The sequence below is a fragment of the Elephantulus edwardii genome, unplaced genomic scaffold (genome assembly GCF_000299155.1).
Source record: "Elephantulus edwardii isolate Elephantulus edwardi_28Jun2011 unplaced genomic scaffold, EleEdw1.0 scaffold00043, whole genome shotgun sequence".
Taxonomy (NCBI): domain Eukaryota; kingdom Metazoa; phylum Chordata; class Mammalia; order Macroscelidea; family Macroscelididae; genus Elephantulus; species Elephantulus edwardii.
In genome coordinates, this window is record NW_006399793.1 from 17,548,638 (window position 1) to 17,571,774 (window position 23,137).

The 23,137-nt window shown below is 39.2% G+C and overlaps 1 protein-coding gene across 1 annotated transcript in view; it reads left to right on the forward strand.

The window, feature by feature from the left end:
- The window catches only part of LOC102869293 (calpastatin-like), a 91,621-nt gene that overhangs the window by 63,334 nt on the left and 5,150 nt on the right, over positions 1 to 23,137 (forward strand). The window contains exons 16-21 of the mRNA XM_006885395.1: positions 4,888 to 4,959; positions 12,171 to 12,269; positions 15,225 to 15,332; positions 17,694 to 17,786; positions 19,132 to 19,176; positions 19,595 to 19,687. Coding sequence (XP_006885457.1) covers positions 4,888 to 4,959; positions 12,171 to 12,269; positions 15,225 to 15,332; positions 17,694 to 17,786; positions 19,132 to 19,176; positions 19,595 to 19,687 — 510 coding nt within the window. The remainder of the gene's footprint in view (positions 1 to 4,887; positions 4,960 to 12,170; positions 12,270 to 15,224; positions 15,333 to 17,693; positions 17,787 to 19,131; positions 19,177 to 19,594; positions 19,688 to 23,137) is intronic.

Below are 23,137 nucleotides of genomic sequence, written 5' to 3' on the forward strand. Positions count from 1 at the left end.
GCTGTGTATACTGGTATATCAAGTCATCTGCGTCTTCTGACCTAACGATGGATTTAGTTACCTTAGATCCTGTCCCCTAGATATTTATGTACTTTATATGGAAAATATTATCAAATGAAAGTGGTATGCATTTTTTTTAGGAGAAAGCCAAAGCAGAGGACCGTGAAAAGCTTGGTGAAAAAGAAGAAACAATTCCTCCCGATTATAGACTTGAAGAGACCAAGGTAAAAAGTCTGGAATGTTTTTCTTTTATTTTAATCCATACTCAATTTTATAACATAAAACAGGCATCTGGAAGCAGACCTGGAATAGGAAGATCTTGTTAATAATAGTTCAAATTACATTAATCCTTGAGTATTCTGTCATTATCCTAGATGGAAAGCTAAAATATCCCTCAGTGGCTTTTCACCACTCCCTTATGAGAAAGAAATCTAACGTTTAAAATATTTTATTTATTCCATTTGAGTATTTGGTTTGTTATAATAGCTGAAATAAACTTCAGAATATATTATGTAAGCAGAAAAATGTCAAAGTAATTTTATTCCTTATGCAGCTCTTCACTATAAACTGAATTAGAAAGTCTTTTTAACATTGAATAGAGGGGTGAACTGGCCTGTTTCCTTTATTTTGATGTTCAGATTCCAAAGAGCAGGTGACACAGGGCAAACTCCGTTTGAATCTTGGAGTTCAAGTGCAACCATGTCAAATGGGCAGTGGCTTGGGCAATAAAACAAATGTCAGTCATCTTCAAAACCAACCACTACTCAAAGAATATTCAACTTACTCGGCATTAATAATTTAGGAAGCTGGAATTGATATTCCACATATACTGCCCCATTTATTTGGCAAACCCAGAACTGTACTGTGTTCTCCTTGATTAAAAGTGTATCTTTCTGAATTGCTTTGTTCAGCATCTCTCTGCATTTCAGCACTCATTTGAGACAGGGCACTACTGTGATTGGCTTGTTTGTATGTTACTTTGCAAATGCTCTTAGAGAGTTTCTGTGAAGTGTCAAGATCTGTCTCCACTGAATCCCAGTGGTAGATGCTGGTCAATCTGAGTGTCTCTCTTCTTTCCATTAATTTCATTGACAGTTTTTAAACAAGGAGATAATTAGCCTCCCCTGACCTTTCTGTGTAGTTTTACCCTTTTCTGATCCTCTCACACATTATGTATTAATGCTGATTTATAACATTTCCATTGCTGGCTGGATCTCTTGTTTAAATGTCATATTGCTATGCATCAGCTGTGTTCAGCTCGGTTTTAATCAGTAAGATTTAGCCTCTGGGGAAGTAATAGGAACACCATTTCCATTTGAGCCTAGACTAGCCCCCTCGACCCTGTGCATCACTTGGCTGTTTGCTGCCTTTGCAGCTCAGGAGTGGTGGAGAGCAAGACTGGGTTCAGCTCTCCATGCAGATGGAGGGATGATCCGAAGGTACATATGACCCTGCAGAGAAGATGGAAAAGGAGATTGTTGCCAGAGTATTCCTTGTTACAAAGAAATGTCACTGTTAGGCTCCTCATTTGACTTCTTCCTCCTGCTGAGTAAGAGTATGTAAACATGAGTTAAGACTTGTATGTAAGCAAAGAAAAAAATTTATTGGAGAAAATATAAAGTAAAACCCTTTTTCATAAGGAAACATGGAGGGCAGAAAGGATGCTAGCCCACAACTCAAAAAGGAGTTTGGTGGGTTTATAAAAATTTAGGTGAGATGGAGTCTCATATTTATTCATAAGGGAAGTGGGGAATTCTGGGAAAGTGGCCCTTATAGAAGAGGTTATGATAATTAAGTATTTGCGTGCACAGCTGGTTCTGCAAAATGGACTCTATTACAGAGGATTTTGAGTGAAGTTGTGTGCCTTTGAGTCCGAACTAATTCTTAGCTGACTATCTAGTTGGTTTTTAGAGGCAGTAAATTTCTCGAGAGGATCTTTCTCCTGTGGGGCAGCTGGTGAATTTGAACCACGCACTTTTGTGTATTGGAAAGTGTGCATGTGCTCTGTAGCGAGGTCCTGTAGTTCGATTGCTTGGTCTAGTAGATGGCTTTACTTCTTAATTGGGAAGGTCAGCTCTCAGTTTTGAGTGGTGTTTCTTCACAAGTTCCAATAATGGATTCAAACTGGTCTCATTTCAAAATGGGTCTTGAGGAAGTTAATCTGTAAAGAACAACGTTTTATTTCAAGGGGGCATTAGTAACTAGATATTAATGGACATTAGTTATTATTGTTAGATTCTGTGGGATCCAGTACAGCTCATAGTGACTCTTTGAACCCTGTCGTATCCTGTGCACTTTCTACGTTTCTGCCACACTAGAACCCATTGTTATAGTTACTCCTGTGGCTGTCCGTCTCTCTGAGGGGCTTCCTCTCCTTCGCTGACCCTCCACCTTTAACATGATGTCTTTATCCAAGAACTGGCCCCTCCTAATGACATGCCCAAAGTATGTGTAACAAACTTACACCATCCTTCCCTCTAAAGAGCAACCTGGCTGAACTCTCTCCAAGACGCATTTGTTTGTTCTCTTGGCAATCCATGGCTTACTAATGCTCTGCTCCAGTACCACCATTCAAAGGCATTGACAGTTCTTCTGTCATTTTTAGTCACTGTCCAAGTGTCAGATGCATAACAATTGAAAAGACTATGACTTGGATTGGTTTTAAGCTGCCATCCTTGCTCTTCAGCACTTGGGAGAGATCCCTGCCTACATACTTTCCCAATGCAGCACATCTTTTGATTTCATGACTGCCGGTACCAAAGTTGTTGATTGTAGATCTAAGTAAGAGGAACTCATTGACAATTTCTGTCTTTTCTCCATGTATTGCCTGTTGGCCCTGTGGTGAAGATTTTTGTTTTCTTCATGTTGAGATGAACCTGTACTGAAAGCTACTGTAGTCCATGATTTTTTTTTCAGTAAGCCATTCAAGTCCTCCTCAGTTTCAGCAAGCAAAGTTACGTCATCTGCATAACACGGGTTGTTGATGAGTCTTCATAAGATCCTGATGCCACATTCTTCTTCATATAGTCCTGTTATGTTAATGGATAACAAAGTTTAAGGCAATTACTGAATACCTGGAGGAACTGAGGTGTAAAGCCCCCAGGTGCCCTAGTACCTTATCTTTAAAAAAAAGATATTCATATATATTGTGTTTCACACTTTTTTCATTCACATTGGGTTTCATACAATCATAGAAAATTAATCACCATTGGACTATGACCACCTTTACCCTGTCTTTTCAGGTCCCCACTGGACCTTTCCCATTTCCTTTACCCCTACTTCCACCACCAAATTATACAACCCTGTGATTTTCTTCCTACCCATCATCACCCCTCTGCTCCTATCCCATACCCCCTTATCCCCACACGTTTTACCAGTTGACCTTCTAATTTTACAATAATGGTTTTATGCAGTATTTGTCCTTATGAGACTGTGTTAGTTCACTCAGCATAATGCTTTCGAGTCTCTTCCATATAAAAGTATATAGTACTTTTTGAAATCATTGCTCCTGAGTGCTGCATGGTATTCTGTTGTGTGAATATACCACAAGTTCTCAATCCGTTCAGTTGGACACAACTTTATCTTAAGATAGAGGCATGTATGTCAGCTAAGGGAGAAGCACATGCTGTCTCTAAAACTTAGTCCTTCTCACATTTAGAATTTTAAAAGCAAGCAAACAAAAATCCTAGGCTCGTTTCTCAGTAGAATTGTCCATACAGAGAGCTTTGTTGGGAGCTCTTTGGGGGCAAGGATATGGAGAGTTGAGTGCCTGCATAGATAAATGGGGTTAGCCGTTTTTGCACCTTCTATTACTAAAAAATTTCAAATGCTTTATGGATTCTACCATGTAACCTCAGAGGTGGCTGTCAGAATCATTCAAACATTTGATGTAATTTTGTAAGCTTCAAAATATCCTACCTACCCACAAAGTAAGCTCCCTGAGGGCAAAGACTAAGCACATAGTCAATACCTGTTAGCTGGATCTATGGCTTATAAGGTTTATCAGCTCTCTCAAGGCAACCTTTGTCAAGCGTAGGGGAGTCTTCCCTCTGCCCCATTTATTCTTTAAATATTCTGTTATATTGACTCAATTTTTTTTTCCTGTACAAGTTTGTGAACTTCAAGCCAATCTGTGTGCTTTCTCCATGCCTAGCAAATACCTGTTATACTGTATGCTTCTATTGTTTATTATCATGAACTAATCAGGTAGGGCTTCTCTGGTGAGAGAATCCCCTACCAAAAACAGTGGTTCTAGTTTATGTACAGCAGTTGTTACCTATTGGCCCCTTAAAATGTTAAAAAAAAATAAATAGTACGCATAAAGTGTGAAAGAATTAATACCACATTGGTTTTGTTTCTGTTTATTCCATTTCTGCCTAGGATAAAGATGGAAAACCGCTCCTGCCAAAAGAGTCCAAGCAAGAGCTACAAGTAAGCAAACCCCTCTTCTCTGAGTACGTTTTTCTCCCCTGGTTGTAACTTTAAGAGTCTGCACTGAAACAGATGAGGGAGAGACTAATTTAAAAGCTATGTATGATAGGGTATTATGGTTATCACAAGAGTCCACAATTAAGGTTGCATAGTGGAATGTACTTGGGGCGGTGGGAGGGGTGCGGGGGGGATTGTGTATCAGGGAGGGAGTGTTTCTTTTACTTTTCAGAGAGAGGAGCGAACTGGGGTGGGGGGATGGCTGGGTGGGGAGAGAAGTGCAGCAATGAATGAATGGAAATCCAAAATTTCTGTCAATATTTATTAAAATTATTTAAAAAATATTTAAATCAAATTTAAAAAAAGAAGAGTGCGTTGATAGCATGTAAACAGAGACTACCTTTTTAGAGGAAGTGAATGACAAATGATGTGTGTTGATGTATTTTCTGGTTCGTGCAGCCCATGAGTGATGACCTCCTACTGGATGCTCTGTGTGAGGACTTCTCTGGTCCCCCGAACACGTCCAATCTTGTAAGTCTGCAACTCTTCCTTCCTTCCTCTTAAGACGACACAAGTAAATGATAACCTGGGACTCTGACCTGGGAGCTCTGCAAACACTCCCAAAATTAATGACCCTCAACCCACCAAATATTGTTTCAGGCCAGCGGTTGTTTTCAGAAGTTTGGATGACCGTACCAAAGATCGTGTACTATATCAAGCACACCTTTTGAGAAAAAATTTGAATTTTATTTTATGTAAAGTTGCTGTTAGAAAAAAAATCACTGATATTTGCATAACGTAGCATTTTCTGAACTCATTCCCAAGAAAATACATTTTCTGGTAGAATAATAACTCAATGGCCCCTTAAAGGGAATTTAGATATGGTAAATGCTGGGTAATGTTTTTCCACTAAAATATTAAAAGGTTTTAGATATAAACATAGATTTTTACGTCTCATAGTGTTTCTCAAAGTGTGTGTGTGTGTGTGTGTGTGTGTGTGTGTGTGTTTATGTGTGTGTATAAGGTCTGAATTATCTCGTTCCAGGAAACCTAGATTCTTAGCTACTTAATTTATTGTTGGAAATAAGTGTACAGATTCTTAGGTGGGTAAGGACATGGGAAATGGTCACTATGCCAATAGATACACACACATACACCCTCCCCTGCCACCAGCAGTTCAGTGTCCTTATTCCATAGTCTTCCTCTCACCATCTCTGTACACAGAGACATTTCCTCACTGGCTCAAACGCTGTAAGATAAGGGGATAACTGTCCAACTGAAACGGACTTACAGGGGTCGGAGATGTCAGAGATGGTGAGTTTGGCTCAGGATAAAGCAAGGTTATGAGCCATTGCTCCTAGGGTTGCTGTGAGTTGTAGTCATCTCAACAGCACAGAACAACAACATAAGTGACCCTCCAGTTGGATTTTTAGAGACGATAAATCCCTCAAGAAAAGATTTCCCATCTGCAGAGTTTTTGATGCTCTGAGGCCCAGAGAGGCACCACCTTTAGGCACAACTCCTGGTAAACTATGCTATCCAACAAAAAGCAACCATACCATCAGAATGAGGAGATCATAAAAGCGAATTGTAGAGGATAGTACTTAAACGCTTTCCTCATCATCACTGTTATTGTAAGTATTAGGACAGGGTTATTTGGTTTTGGGGTGTTTAGTTTTTTGGTGTTTTGTTTTTTTTTCCCCCTCGAAACCATTTCTTTCTTCTGAAATGAAGAAAAGAGGTGGGCTAGCTGGGGACTGGAAGGGCATGGCCACTACAGACCAAGGCAGGCGAATGTAGCCCTTAGGCTAAAGAGGAAGTTGCTTGTTTTTTAAATATTTATAGAATTTGAAAATGTAACATCAAATTTAAGCATGATTCTTCAAACATACCAAGAGTGTGTAATGGAAATTCATTACAGAAAAGCTAGGAACAACACTAGAAGTCCTAATCCACAACATAAACAGTCTTCCCAGTATCCTGGAAAAGCTACAACCAGGAGAAGATAACATAGATGAATGGGACCTTCTAAGACTCAAATCCCTATGCACATCCAAAAACTTCTCCAGTAGGGTAAAAAGGGAAGCCACTGACTGGGAAAAAGTATTCGGTAATAACATATCAGATAAGGGACTTATATCCAGAATTTATGAAATACTTGAGCACCACAACAAGATAAAGGTAAATAATCCAATAGAAAAATGGGCACAGGATATGAACAGGCACTTCACCGAAGACGACATTCAGATGGCTAACAAACACATGAAGAAATGCTCAAAATCTCTAGCCCTAAGAGAGATGCAAATTAAAACAACTATGAGATATCATTTCACCCCAGTCAAAATAGCAAAATTTAACAGAACAGCAAGCAACAAATGCTGGCGAGGTTGTGGAGAAACTGGAACCCTGATTCACTGTTGGTGGGAGTGTAAAATGGTGCAACCCCTGTGGAAAGCAGTATGGCGCTTTCTCAAAAAGTTGCAAATAGAGATACCATTTGACCCAGCAATTCCACTACTGGGAATATACCCTGAAGAGACCATAGCTGACATCCAAGCAGATATATGCACACCCATGTTCATTGCAGCTTTGTTCACAATAGCAAGGAGTTGGAAACAACCTAAGTGCCCATCAACAAACGAATGGCTAGAGAAGCTGTGGTATATTCGCACAATGGAATACTATGCTGCATTAAAAAACAAGGAACTCATGCAATATTATTCAAAATGGTTGACTCTGGAGAACATTATGCTGAGTGAAATATCCCAGTCACAAAAGGACAAATATTACATGATGCCACTGTTGTAGAATGGGACTGTCCTTGGGGTTAGGGAGACACTGAGTAAGATGGGTTCAATAATGTATACTGCACTGAAGCAGAGGAGGGAGAGAACCGTCTAAAAGAGAGATATAACTGGGTATTTCTGTCATCACAGGAGACTAGAGCGAGGGCTGCATGGTGGAGGGGACCTGGGGGAGGGTTTGTAAAACAATGAAAGAATCTTTTCTTTCACTTTTCCATAATTTTTGGACTCATGTACTTATAACTTGTTAGTCAAATTTGTGTCTTCTAGGTTGCAACACCCCCATGATACATCTTGAAGGATATGTACATGTACGGCTAAGCACAATTAATAACAGTGCATCTAAATTCCAAAATCAATCTCCATAATAGTCTATGTGTTTCCTACTGCCAAAGGGGCCCTTTAGAGTAGTGAGAGAAGATCTTCACCCTGAAACCCACAGCGTCGTCCCTTTTCAGCAGGAAGTAGCTAAGAGAATACGCCGTCCCCTTTTCCTTATGACTCAGGGTGAAGTCTCTCTCAGGGAGGAGTGATAGGGAATGGCAAAGGATACACTGACAAAGAAGATTAATCAGAACTGGCTTTGACAAGCACTGTGGCATTTGGACAAGAACAAACTGGGAGGAGGGTAGAGAGAATAGTGCAACAATGAATGAGTGGAAGCCCAAAATCTCTGTAAATGTTTATGAAAATTAATAAAATATAATTATAGAAAAAAAAAAAGATAAAACTTTTTATAAAGTGCCAATCTTGAAAAAATCAAGCAAAAGACAGTGTTGTGTGCCATCCAGTCAGAGCTGACCCATAGCTGGCCCTCCAGTGAGTTTTCAGGGGCAGTAAATCGCACAGACAATCCTTCTCCTCTCTTGTTAATGTTAAATATCTAATAAGATTCAAATAATTGATCATCATAAATTAATTCTTTAGAAAAATGAAGGGGAAAATGTCATATATTAGATTATAAGAATATTTCCAATGTAAGAGAGGAGCCCGCATACATAATATTTACTTAATCACAAGAAAATAGAGTAAATTTTCTTTTTAAAAATTATATAAATATCCTAATAGTGATGAAATTGAGAAATTCAGAATAGACAAAAAATTGGTGATACATTTTTACAAATTAAAATCTATAAGAAACAGACAAGACAGTATTTATGAGCAATCTTTATTACCACATGTATGTGCAAGGAGCTGGACTCAGAAAATCAAAAAGGCCAAACTCGCTCAGCATTTCTTAAACTGAAGGAACTGAAGAACAAATTCAAACCTCAAGTTGCAATACTTAAAGGTGCTTTGGGCAGAATATTAAATTATCCAGGAAGCATTAAAAGAAGATGGAAAGAATATACAGAGTCATTGTACCCAAAGGAATTGGTGGACACAGAAGAATTTAATGAAACAACATATGAGCAAGAGCCTTTGGTGATGAAGGAATAAGTTCAGGCTGCTCTGAAAGAATTGGGAAAGAAACCAAACAAAACCCCAAAACAACAAGGCCCTAGAAATTGATGGCATACCGAATGACATATTTCAATAAATATATGTTGCCCTAGAAGGGCTCACCAAGTTGTGCCAAGAAATCTGGAGGACAACCACCTGGCCAACTGACCGGAAGAGATATATTTGTTCCCATTCCAAAGAAAGATGATTCAACAGAGTGTGGAAATTATCAAACAGTTTCATTGATATCACATGCAAGCAAGATACTGCTGAAGATTATCCAAAAACAACTGGCACAGCACATCAACAGAGAGCAGCCAGAAGTGCAGTCTGGATCTAGAAGAGGCCGTGGTACTATGGGTATTATAGCTAATGCCAGATGGGTCTTGGCTGAAAGCAGAGAATACCAGAGGAAGGTCTATCTGTTTCATTGACTGTACAAAGGCATTTGACTGTGTGGATCACAACAAACTGTGGCTGACTCTGAGAAGAATGGAATCCCAGAACACTTGATTGTGCTTTTGTGAAACCTATACTTGGACCAGGAGACAGTCATCAGAAAAGAACAAGGAAACACTGCATGGTTCAAATTTAGAAGGGTGTGTGTCAAGGATATGTGCTGTATCTATACCATTTCTATGCACAACAGATTATTAGGCTGGGCTCAGTGAAGAGAAGTGTGGCATCAGGATTGGAGATAGATTCATGAAAAATCTGCGTTATATAGATGACACAACCCTGCTTGCTGAAACTTAGGAGGACCTGAAGCGCTTGCTGCAGAGGGTCAAGGACTGCAGCCTTCAATATGGATTGAAGCTCAACATCAAGAAAACAAATTCTCACCATTGGGCCACTTGGCAGCATCATGATAGATGGTGAAGAGATTGAGATTGTTGACAGCTTCAATTTGCTTGGCTCTACAATTAACTCTTGGTATCAGCAGCCAGAAAATCAAAAGATGAATTGCATTGGCAAAGATGTCAGTCTGGAGACTAAGGTGCACCTTATCCAGACCGTGGTCTTTGCAATTACTTGCTATATATCAGAGAGCTGGAGACTAGGGATGATAGAAGGAGAGTTGATGCCTTTGAGCTTTCATTCTGGAGAAGAGTATTGAATATACCATGGACTGCTAGGAGAACAAACAAGTTCGTCCTCAAGAGGGTGAAGCCAGGCTGCTCCTTGGAGGCAAGGATTCTGTTGCTTCGTCTGACATACTTTGGATATGTTGCAATGTGAGATCAGTCCTTGGAGAGGGACGTCATGCTTGTCAGAGAGGAGGGACAGTGCAGGGGAGGAAGACCCTTGATGAGGTGGATTGATTCAATGACTAGGCTAATGGGGATAGGTGTGTTGGAGGCAATAAGATTGTCAAGGGATAGAGCAGGATTTAGGGCTCTTGTACATAGGTGGCTATGAGTCACAGGCGACTCGACAGCATATAACAACAACCACCTCTATTTTAAGAAAGAAAAATTTTATAAATTAACTGGTTATTAAATTTCATATTTAAATTTATAAAAGATAAAGTATATACCCAAACAGAAGTAACTATAAGCATACTGAAAGGTGGTAATAGCTTTTAGTTAAACGTACAAAGTTTGTTTTGAAATACTTTTTTTTAAAATTAGCAAATATTATAGTGTATTATGATTATCATAAGAGTCCGGAATGAAGTCGGGCGGGTGGGGTGGTGAGGGTGCGGGGGGATTGTATACCAATGAAGGAATTTTACTTTTCAAAGAGAAGAGTGAACTGGGGCTGGGGGGATGGGTGGGGAGAAAAATGCAGCAATGAATGAATGGAAATCCAAAATCTCTGTAAATGTTCATTAAAATTAATTTAAAAAAAATTAGCAAATGTGAATGAGAAAAAATTAAATTTAAAAGTTAGAACTCTTTAACAATCCATTTGAAGAGGTCAGCTGAATTATTAATAGCTCAAAGCTAACAGTCGATTACTATAAATGTCTTATATTGTATGGTATTTGTATGTGCTATATAAATGGCTGACATCTCTAAAGTACATCTTTCATAACTGTGTTGTATTTATGAAAGTGACAGAAAACAGTATGACAAAATAAATTTATTAAAGTGAAATCTGATAATAAAGCAGCTAAATTATTTAAAAATTTTAAGTACAATAATCCTGTAAGAAATGTTTTAACAAAAATATCAAATAGTACAATTCATAGAACCTAACAAACAAGAGAATGAAACTATTCTCAAACTTTCTTTTCCCCTAAAGTTTGAGGATAACTCTTTTACTTAATTCCCAGAGAGTGCCAGTCTGACCTAAAAAAATCTCATTTAAGAGCAAAAGATGATGTATATTGCTTTTACAAATAATTCTTTTCCTAATCTTAAAACTTGATGAATATACCCATATCAACTAATGTCACGCATTTATATAAAGATAAAAATAGCTAACAAAGAGAAATAAATAGCGAATTATTATTTATTTAGCATTACCAGAAATTCATTCATCCAGTAATAACTGTTGTTGTTGTGTACCAGAGTTGAAATCACCCCATAGCTAACTCTCCTGTGGTTTTTTTTTTAAGGCAATTAATCGCACAGGAGGATATTGCCCCTCCTTCTTCCATGCAATAACCATTGTAAAAGAAAACATTTTATAAAATAAAAACAATTATGTTAGATATGTTATATTTTAATTTACTGAACATTGGTAAAAATAAATAAAGTTGAAAGCTCAGGCCATATACTACGGAACTTAAACAACAGTAGCTGTATCATTTTATACCTGTTGTAATATCAAATAAAAATATGTGTTGTTGTTAGGTGCTGTCGAGTCAAGTATGACTCGTAACGACTCTATGAACGACAGACCTGAACCTTGTTCTATCTTATGCCAACCTCAGTCTCTCATACACTCAAGCCCATGGCTGTAATCACTGCATCAGTCTACCTGGTTGAGAGTCTTTCTCTCTTTGGCCATCCCCCCTCCGACATCTTCCCTAGCATGATGTTTTTCTCCAAGGAATAGCCTTTCCTAACAACATGTGACACAAATATAATGCTAGCAAGCACACCAAGAGGGAAACAGATGTGCTCACCCATTGCTTCTGCAGACTAAGAGCAGTTAGACAAAATATATCCAGTACCAAATAAAAGATTCAGTCCTAGAAATCAATGAGAGCAGTTAGTTATAAAGAAGAAAGGCAAAAAGCTGTAAATTGAAATGTATAGCAGTTAATGTGCAAACCAACCATAAAGTATAGCATTCAATTATTGAATAGAATGTAGAAGAATAGATACTAAAATGAAGTAGAAATAGGAAATCGTGTTAAATAATATTCTGTAAAAGAAAGTAGAACAAACTGCCTTTTAGATTATAAGTCGGGATATTTCAATTGGGATGAAGAGAATAAAGCCGTCATAAGACTTCTGTATTTAAGTGATGACGTGGTGGACATAATTTTATATACATTTTATTGATGATAGTAATAAATTTATTTTTTTAAAAAAGGAAAAGAAATTTGATGATGCCAAACTTGCTGCTGTGATTTCTGACGTCGTTTTGGAAACTGCAGCTTCAACTACCCAATCTGCACACCCTCCCCCAAAGGCTCCGGTAAGCAGCTTACCTCTGTTTCTAGTTTTTCAGTTTGTGTATGTGGTAAATATATACAACAGCAAAAAAACACACCATTTCAACAATTATTGCTTGTAATTACAGTTTTTAAGTTGTGTAACCATGTTCCTATTTTCCAAATTATTCTACCACCACTAACAAAAAATTGAGAGAGGTTATTTTTGCGGCAACAATAAAAAGAATTACCCAGGAATAAAACAAAGGGTATATATAGAGCAAATGAAAAAAAATGTCGTTGGTAAGATCGTGCACCTTCTCTTTCAGAAGAGCTAAGAGTAAACAGTTCAGGAAAGGACAGTGTGTACCTATGAAGTGATTAAATGAAGCAATATATATGAGAGTATTTTATACTCATTTGACAAGTATGATAACGTTGCTGTATTAACATTGAAACTGCAATAATATACACTCACATTTTTAGTTTTAAAAATATTTTAGCTTCCCTGATAATTCATTTTCCTTTGTTTTTTCCTGTCATGTGCTATAATTTTCTACCCATTATTTAACCTCAAGTTTATTTTATATAATTGTTCTGTGTCTGTGGTTTCTCTCCCTCTTCCTTCCTCCACCCCACTGGCCCCTTAAAAAAAACCCACAGAAAAAACACCTCCTTACAAACATGCCGTGGTCTGGAACTGTATTCCTCTCATTCACACCAGTAGAAATTTGTCATTTTCATTCTAGTGATAGAAAAACTCAGCGTCAATATTGTTTTAATTATTTACATGTTCTGAGGCTAGGCTGTGGGACCAAAGCTTTTCCAGACCTTCCTTGATTAATTATCTGTGTGGTACCAAATTATACATTATAGAGGGGCTGTGGCACATCAAAAGATGTGGGGAGCACTTCAGGCCACACCACCGCCTCTGGCTGAGTGCAGTACACCAGTGCTGTGTTTGCTAGATGGAGATGAAGTCACTTTCATGCACTCAGCTGTTTCTTTTCCTTTTGATGTAGCATCAAAGCTTGCTTTCTGCTATGGTCTGCATTTCTGAATAGATTTTTTCCTCCCATTGGGTCAGCCTTAGGATCATCTGAAATTGCCCAGGGGCTCAGAAACCACTGCCCAGACTGCTGAGCAGTAAGAAGTTGTGCTACCAACACAAAGTTTTACCATTTGAATCTACCAGCTTGCTGCTGTTCCACAGGAGAAAGATGGGCAATCTCCTTCTGTGTGATTTACTGCCTCTGAAAAACCTATTGAAGGGTCCACTATGAGTCAGTTCCAACTTAGTGGTACATAACTACCACCACCAGCAGCAGCTATAAATTCTAGACTTAATTAAGGGAAGCACACAAAGCCAGTCAATGATGCATGTGTGTGTATGTCCTTGTGTGTGTGAGAGAGAGAAAGGGAAAGAATGAGAGAGAAAGGCACACAGAACGAACGTATGATGACAAAAAGTCCTCATGCAAAGAGAGAAACAGAGACAGACAGACAAACCCAGGATGATGAAAAAGCCCCCATGCAACAGAATGCAAGAACACTGACAGCCTGAACAGCCATTTATCCTTGGCATGAAGCTGTGCTGCAGTCTCAAAGGCACAGTGTTTGACTCTACTAGGTGCTCTGTTGTAAAATTATTTATACTGGAAGCATTCTTGAGGCATAAATGGTCATATTATGATCATGATCAGATAAAACTTCTCTTCTTTCTCGAGGAACTTCTGGTGGATTTGAACTGCCAGAGAAGCGCCCACCTTTGGGTTAGCAGGGCAACTCCCTACAGACTATTCTGTGACAGCTCGTGGCACATGATGAGGTAAAGGACCTGTGTGTTCAGTTCCCTGACGTGGGCCCCGGTCAGCGTGACTTCAGACAAATGACTCCCCCACTTTGAGCCTGTTTGCTTCTTCCTCCCTAAAGACTGCTTAGTTTACTCAGGAGTCGTTGAGAGCATTGAGAAACAACTGAATAGTGTATCTTAAAACATTTGGAAATGAACTGGAAGTTCTGGACAGCAGAAGACAGAGCCGAGGATGGATATCATACACAATGCAGATGTGCACACTTTGTAAATTCATTTATAGAGGGATAGAAGTCAGTGTTTGGAGTACTGCTGTTCTGCAAGTGTTTAAAAAAAAAGTCATCTTGGGATAATATTGTGTCCTAACATGGGGAGCATATTCTTTTATATGTCTTTTCAGTCTTTTACTTCTCTCACTTCTTTATAAAAATGGGTCCTATTAAATAATTTTCCTGAATCATACAATAAATAAATAAACAGTAATTTGTTTTTTATAACCATGATGATAATAATTGTTCTGATAACCTTGATTGGATCCACCTAAAATCCCAGCTCCTATCTCTTCTACTGTGTAATTTCCAGGGTCTTTCTGGAACTCCCCACCTTTTCCAAATGTCTCTGAAATCTTTTGAACCCCCTCTCTTGGGACATAAGATTGTCTCTGGGATGTTTTGGTCTAGAAAGTATTTAGTAAGAGTGGCACTGAGTTCTTATACTTCCCACAGCCTGCCCCAAAATCAAAGAAATCTTACACTGTATTGCAGAATACTCTGTCTCACAGCCATAGCACATATGCCTCAATGGGTTTTAGAGTCACAACAGTGTTTAATTTCTAGATGAAAGGAATATGATTGGTTGCTTTTTGCCTTTGGAATCAATCTCAGGTTTTTTGGAGTGTGGTCTCTGGTCCCGCTACCTAGCCATCCATAGTGCTCTGAAAGATCTTGCCTGGAAGCATGGCCAGGTGTGGATGGGAACAGGGGTCATAGAAAGATGTCCCTGCTCATTCTCCCCAGTCTCTAGATCTCAGCATCTTTTTTCCCTCTGACAAGTCTTCCCCTGCTATCGCCCCTAAGATCTTTACTTTACAAGAAAACAAGTCTTCTGAAATCAAAGGGCTTCTTTGCTGAGTTGCCTTTAATGCATTGTGGTTAATCAGTGATTAATTCAATAATTTACTTTTTAGCAAAGTGACAGCAAAGCGCTTGATGATGCTCTGGATCAGCTCTCTGACAGCCTAGGACAAAGACAGCCTGACCCGGGTGAGAGCAAGCCAATGGAGGACAAAGTAAAGGTAAAATAGAAAAGTCCATGCAGTAATGAAACTGCTAGGCTATCTATCATAGAACACCTTCCACATTAAAGGGAACGGACTGCTTTGGACATTATCATGAGCTAAGGAACGGTTGAATAACTTAATTCATATTTTCTTTCTTTTTGCTTAATGTTGTATTTTTTTTCCTCCCTGAGACTGTGTATGGTATGGAATCCTTTATTCCATAATACTGGCATTATGCGGGTATAGTGCCTCTTTGTTAGAAGAGCACCTCTATGATTGTGTGTTAATTTTATTCTTTTCTTGCATTAACTTTTCTTGGTTTTACCAGAAGTAAGGACATTTTATACACACACACACATAGACATATACACATACATATGTTGTTGTTATTATGTGCTGTCGAGTTGCTTGCGACTCATAGCGACTCTTATGTACAACAGCCCTAAACTCTGCTCTGTCCTGTGCCAATTGCACTGTCTCTGATACCTCCATCCCTATTACCTCAGCCACTGAATCAATCCACCTCATAGAGGGTCTTCCCCTCCTGAGCTGTCCCTCCACCCTCCCAAGCATGATGTCCCTCTCCAAGGACCCGTCACTTCTCACAACATGTCCAAAGTATGTTAGATAGAGCCTCAGAATCCTTGCCTTCAAGGAGCTGCCCAGTTTAACCCTCTCCAGGATGAATCTGTTTATTTTCCTAGCAGTCCAGTACTCCTCAGTACTCCAGCACCACAGCTCAAAGGCATCAATTCTCCTTCTATCCTCCTTAGTCATTGTCCAGCTCTCTGATGCATAACAAGTGATAGCAAAGACTATGGCCTGTATCAGACGCACCTTAGTCTCCAGGGAGACACCATTGCTCTTCAATACTTTGGAGAGGTCCCTAACAGCAGACTTTCCCATTGCAGTCCGTCTTTTAATTTCCTGGCTGCTGCTGCCAAGAGTGTTGACTGTGGAGCCAAGCAAACTAAAGCTGTGAGCAATCTCAAGCTCTTCACCATACATAGCTATATATGTAGTATACCCATGAACATTTGTTAAGATTACCATGTTGACATGTAACATGTTCTGTGCATGTTAGTGGCAGATGTCACTATGTGGTGGGCATTTTCCCGGCAGCTTCTCTGCAGACAGCACTAAACCTGAGTATGAGCACTGTACCAGTTCAACATTGCACAGAAACCTCACTGACATCAAGCCAGAACTGACTCATAGCTTATCCTCCATTGGGCTTTCAGAGGCTGTAGATTGCATGGGGGGAGACTGCCCATCTTTATCCCTTAGAGCTACTGGTGGATTTAGACTTCCAGGGAGCCCCCACCTTTATGTTAACAACACAACTCCCTACTGACGAGGCTATCAGAGCTTCCTAGAGCTGTGTCCAGACTGTTACTAGGATGTGTTTCAGACAGTACTTCACAGTCCATTTCAGCTGTTTGAATCATGGATTGGTAGCAGGAACTATCTGACCAGCCAAACGTATGCCCCCAAAACAGTCTCGTTGTATCACTATCACAAACGAATGTGTATAATATTAATTTACACTTCAATAAAAAATCAGATGATACAAATAAAATTGCTCCTTTTGCAGAGTCTGAGATTGAGACCACCCAGCCATGCAGCAGAGGGCTTTGTCACCTGCAGCACACGTAGCCCAGCATGTCTAAGGCAGACCTGTTACTTGTCCTGGTCCCTCAGAGCTGCATATAAATAATCAGAATTCTGAAGGCACACGGTTTGAATCCACCAGCTCCTCCTCAGGGAAAGGATGGGTATTAACTGCCTCTGAAAACCCACCAGAGGGTCAGCTATGGGTCGGTTCCGGCTCCATGGTGCACAACAACAACAACATGTCACCTAATGTTACCTAATTTTTTATCTTAAAAGTAATACTCATAAAAGGAAAAGTAAAACACACTAACCCACCCTTGGGTTTTATTTCTTAGCATGGTTTCTGAGAATAGCTAATCATTCCTAACAATTTAAAATACTGGTGGAAAGGGAACTCTGGTCACCTAGTCGCAAGAAGCTGCACTGCAATCCTGAAGGCACGTGGTTCTAATCCACCAGATGCTCTGCTGCAGAAGGAGGGGCAGTCTCCTCCTGTACCAGTCAGATCAGACTTTATGGTACACAACAAGAGAAAAAAAAATTAAAATATGGTAGAAACTTGAAATACATATGTATATGGATTTATTTTTTAATTAATAGCCCCTTAAGCCATATCCTTGTTATTATTTTTATAAAAATATAAAAACAGACCATATATATGGAGGTTTTCTCATAAAAGTGCAATAAACGCCGAATGTGTCATTTTAGAATGTTTCCTAGGATAAAGTGGAAATGACTACTATGTCCGTTCATTGTTTACAGGAGAGAGCGAAAGCTGAGCATCGAGACAAGCTAGGAGAGAGAGATGACACCATCCCACCTGAATACAGACATCTCCTAGATAACGATGATCCGGTAAACCAAGGCGCAAGGCTGAGAGGGGCCACAGGCCAGAGATTTGGTTCCTTAGGTTGAGTTCCCACTACTCAGCTCTTTTATACAAATAGCAACTTCACCTGATAGAAGCTATACTGTAACAGTAGCATAAAAATGTGACATGACTGACTGCTTTTAATTGGGACCCAATTCACTTAAAACATTGTTTATTAATATTCATTTCATCTAGTAAGAATTGGTATTCACTGTGCTGGGAGCTATAGTATAAGCAGTTGAGTATAGTATTCAGTTATTAAATAATTCTGAGACAAGTAGAGTTCTTCTGGAGGAAAAGGTTATATAAAAATGGCCGATGCCATGGAACTCCACAGGAAGCTAAGAGTCTCTGTGTAGGGAGTGTAGAAACAGCAATTGTTGGAAGAATTATTTAAGTAAATAGGTAAGACCTAGGGTCTCCCTTTCTTCCTTCTACACCACACCATCACAACGTGTTGTGAGTAAAGACAAAAAAACTGCTATTCCCAGGGAGAAGTCATACCAAGTCACTAGTCTTTAATCTCTAAACTGGAAACGAGATTTCTTTTTGTTTAAGGTAAACCTTCCCTGTCCTCATTTTTTTGTTCTCTTCATACTTGTGGGTCCATTAAAGGATAAAGAATCTTTCCCAGGCCTCCTCATTACATAAGAAAAAAGAATTCCAAATGTACATCCTTCTTTAGTCTTTCTGTATTGATTTATTTGGTGGGTAAGATGATTTTAAGACGTGCTGAGTACTTTGAAAATTAAATAACTTATATAAAAGTAGTGTCTTCATTGTCAGAATCTATTATCCTTGCTTGTCATCAGTATTTCTCAAAATAGCAATTGTGCATCTTGTACAGTTTGCTAGAATCTTCTCCACTTTATTTGGGAAATGCATTATTCAATGCTTTTGCCTTGGAAGGTTGGAAAGTCTCTGATGTGTGTATTTTTAATACTGTCTGAAAATAATTATCTGTGTAGCATTCCTGTGCCTCAAACCATTCTTAAATTTGCTAGATTGTAGTAAGTAAATTAAAACAAGGGTAAACAAGTTAATTTTTAAAATAACATTTTAAGTAGAATTAGAACACCTAAGACTAGAAACTTTGTTAACAGTGTTTATTTCATTTCCAGGAATAGACTGTCTTTCTGGCATTTTCCATAAGGCTAGAGAAAAGCTCATCAGAGTAGTAATTAAGAAGGGACCAGGATTCATCAGTTATTGCAAATCAGTGCTTCTTTATATTTAATCTCTGGATAGTAATTCTGTAAATACTAAGTATTAGGTTAGGTAAACTTTGCCAAGATCTGTATTTAACCAATGATCTGTCTTATTCTTAAGGGCAAATCAGGGAAGCCATCTGCAAAGAAACCCAAGGAATCAACGGTAAATATTTTAACAATGTGTTTTGATTAAAAAAATTATAATTCCACTTACAAGCTTTAGTTTATACTAACTTGAATAAAATTTATTGAATGCTTGCTCTGCCTGATACTTTTTCAAGGTTAGCATGTTAGAGAGATTTGCTTAATTTAGTCTTCCCCAGAACCTTTTAAGAAAGGCTGGGCCTTATTGCAAATTAGACATCAGAAGCTCAGAGAAAACTTAAGAACTCTCTCAGATAATACAAGAAAATAAAGAAGTCAATATTTACATGTTTTAATGGCTTCCTTTTACAATGCATTAATGTTAGAAATATGTCATCAAGGTGGATTTTTAAAAAAATAGACATCCTAAGTTTTTGCATGGCCACACCGCATTCTGCCTTATGTGTCTTCCTTAACTATTTCTGTTCATGTTTCAGAAACCTGCAAGTGGCCAGGATCCCATTGATGCCCTTTCAGAAGATTTCAACAACTGTCCTTCAACCACAGAAACCCCACAGAAGGCCACAAAGGTATTCTTTCATACTGACTTTCTTTAAGGATGTGAAAGCAAGTATAATCTTGAATAATTATGAAAGAACTTGAAAATGATAAAGAAAGGAAATGAAAAGAAAAATTATCATCTCACCCCTCCCATAAAGGAGGAGTGAAGTCTGTCTCTATCCTGTGAGGTTGGCACAGGATAGAGCAGGGTTTAGGGCTGTTGTATATAGGGTTACTATGAGCCACAGGCGACTCAACGGCACATAACAACAACAACAACAACATGTATACCTGAAAATCCACTGAAGGGTCAGCTATGATTGACTCCCAACTTGATTGCTATGAGTTTTGCATTTACAAATATATTTTTTCTTTACATAGTTGTATTTATTCATAGTCCATATAGCAATATATTAATAAGCCCTAGTAGTATAGTGGCTATGCTCTGAGCTACTAACTAAAGGGTTGCCAGTTCAAATCCTACAGCCACTGCACAGGAGAAAAAGATAGGACAAACTGTTCCCAAAAATTTTGGAAACCCTCTGCATCAGAACAGACTTTATATCAAGCATTGATATAAGCACATTGCTTAATGTTATTTCTGAAATGTTTTTCATGTTGCTATATAATCATCATTGTCATTTTTCATGGCCACACTATTGCTGTGTGACAGTAGTGCTGTGCCTTTAATACATACTGTGGTCATTTTTTAAAAAATTTTATTTTATATTGGTTTGTATATAAAATTCATATACATTGTGTTACACACTTTATTTCCTTCACATTGTGTTTCATATAGTCATTCCTATACATTGTGTTTTGTAAAATTAATCTCCATTGAATTATGTCCACTGTTACCCCATCTGTCCAGGTCCCCACCACATCCTGTGTTCATTTAAAATGAGAGCAGCCCCTGACTCCACCACAGTTTCTCATGTCCATGTGCTTCGGAGTCTCTCCTTTCTTGCCCTTTTCAACTGGCTGACCCTCCTGCTTATCCGTCCTGCTCATCCCTCATAGCCCTGCTCACACATCAGCCCCCTGGGGAAGGCGTTGGTTCCTTCGGCCCTATCCAGGTATCCTCGCGTGTTCTTAGCACAGACTATGATACCTGGCACTCCCAGGTTGGACTATAGACAGTATACCTTTTACTTCTGTGTGCTTAGCCTTAGGAGCCCTGGTGGTGTAATGTGTAACATACTGGGCTGCTAACAACAAGATTATTGTTGTTGTGATGTGCCGTCGAGTCGCTTGCTACTCATAACGACTCTAGGTACAAGAGCCCTAAACCCTACTCTATCCTGTGCCAACCTCACCGTCTCCAACACACTCATTCCCACCACACCACTCACAGAATCAATCCATCTCATCAAGGGTCTTCCTTTCCTGTGCCGCCCCTCTACTTTTCCAAACATGATGTGCCTGTCCAAAGACCAGTCAGTCCCTCCTTGTAACATGCCCACAGTATGTCATACAAAGCTTCAGAATCCATCCTGACTTCACCCTCTCCAGGTCAAACCTGTTTGTCCTCCTAGCAGTCCATGGTATATTCAGCACTCTTCTCCAGCACCACAGCTCAAAGGCAATTCTCTTTCTATCACCCCTAGTCTCTGTCCAACTCTCCAGTGCATAGCACGTAATTGCAAAGACTGTACCCCGGACCAGGTACACCTTAGTCTCCTTGCTGACGTCATTGTTCTTCAGTACTCTTGAGAGGTCTCTGACAGCTGACTTTCCCAGGGCAATTCATCTCTTGATTTCCTGGCTGCTGTTACCAAGAACGTTGACTGTGGAGCCAAGCAAACTAAAACTGTTAACTATGTCAATCTCTTCACCATCCATCCTGATGATGCTGCCAATTGACCCAGTGGTGAGAATCTTAGTCTTCTTGATGTTGAGCTTCAGTCCATATTGAAGACTGCAGTCCTTGACCTTCTGCAGCAAGCGCTTTAGGTCCTCCTCAGTTTCAGCAAGCAGGGCTGTGTCATCTGCATAATGCAGGTTGTTGATGACTCTTCCACCAATCCTGATGCCACATTCCTCCTCATAAAGCCCAGTATCTCAGACGATCTGTTCTGCATACAGATTGTAAAGATATGGAGACAGAATACATCCCTGACGAACCCCCTTCTTGATTTTGAACCATGTAGTGTCTCCTTGCTCTGTTCTGACGACTGCCTCTTGGTCCAAGTATAGGTTTCACATTAGCACAATCAAATGTTCTGAGATTCCCATTCTTCTCAGAGTCAGCCACAGCTTGTTGTGATCCACACAGTCAAAAGCCTTTTCATAGTCAGTGAAGTACAGATAGACAGTCTTCTGGTATTCTTTGCTTTCTGTCAAGATCCATCTAACATTAGCTATAATATCCCTAGTACCACAACCTCTTCCAAATCCAGTCTGCATATCTAGCAGTTCTTTGTTGACATATTACTTCAATCGTTTTTGGATAATTATCAGCAGAATCTTGCTTTCATGTGATATTAATGATAGTTCGATAATTTCCACATTCTTTTGGGTCACCTTTCTTTGGAATGGGAGCAGATATTGATCTTTTCAGTCATTTGGTCAGCTGGCTGTCCTCCAGATTTCTTGGCACAACTTAGTGAGCACATCCAGGGCAGTGTCTGTCTGTTGAAATATGTCAATTGGTATGCTGTCAACTCCTGGAGCCTTGTTTTTTGCCAATTTCTTCATAGCAACTTGAACTTCCTCCTTCATCACCACAGGCTCTTGCTCCTATGTTATTTCATAAAATTCTTCTATGTCAGCCAATTTCTTCTGATACAGTGACTGTGTACTCCTTCCATCTTCTTTTAATGCTTCCTGGATCATTTAACATTCTACCTGGAATATCCTTAAGTATTGCCACCTGTGGCTTGAATTTGTTTTTCATCTCCTTCAGCCTAAGAAACACTGAGCGAGTTCGGCCTTTTTTATTTTCTGATTTCAGCTCTCTGTACATATCATTATAGTATCTTTCTTTGTCGTCCTGAGCTGCCTTTTGAAATTTTCTGTTCAGCTCTTTGATTTCTTGGTTTCTTCCTTTAGCTTTAGCTTTGGCTTCTTGGCACTCTGATGCAATACTCAGAGTCTCATCTGACATCCATCTTGGTCTTTTCTTATTTTTCAGCCTTTGTAACGATCTTTTGTATGGATAATTTTCTTGATATCCTCCCAGAGCTCATTTGGTCGACGCTCTTTGGTGCTCAAGGCCTCAAACCTGTTCCTGAGATGGTTTTGAAATTCGAGTGGGACAGACTTAAGGTCAAATTTTGGTTCCCATGGATTTGATTTAATTTTCCTCAACTTCACCGTGAACTTGCATATGAGTAGTTGTTGGTCCACAGCTGCTCTGAGGAAGAAAGATCCTCTTAACAGAACCAAGTTTCCGCTTAACAGAACTAAGTTTTGGTTTGTATTCTTGAGTATTTAACATTTGCCAAATATCTGGTATTCGCAACATGTAATTAAGAGTG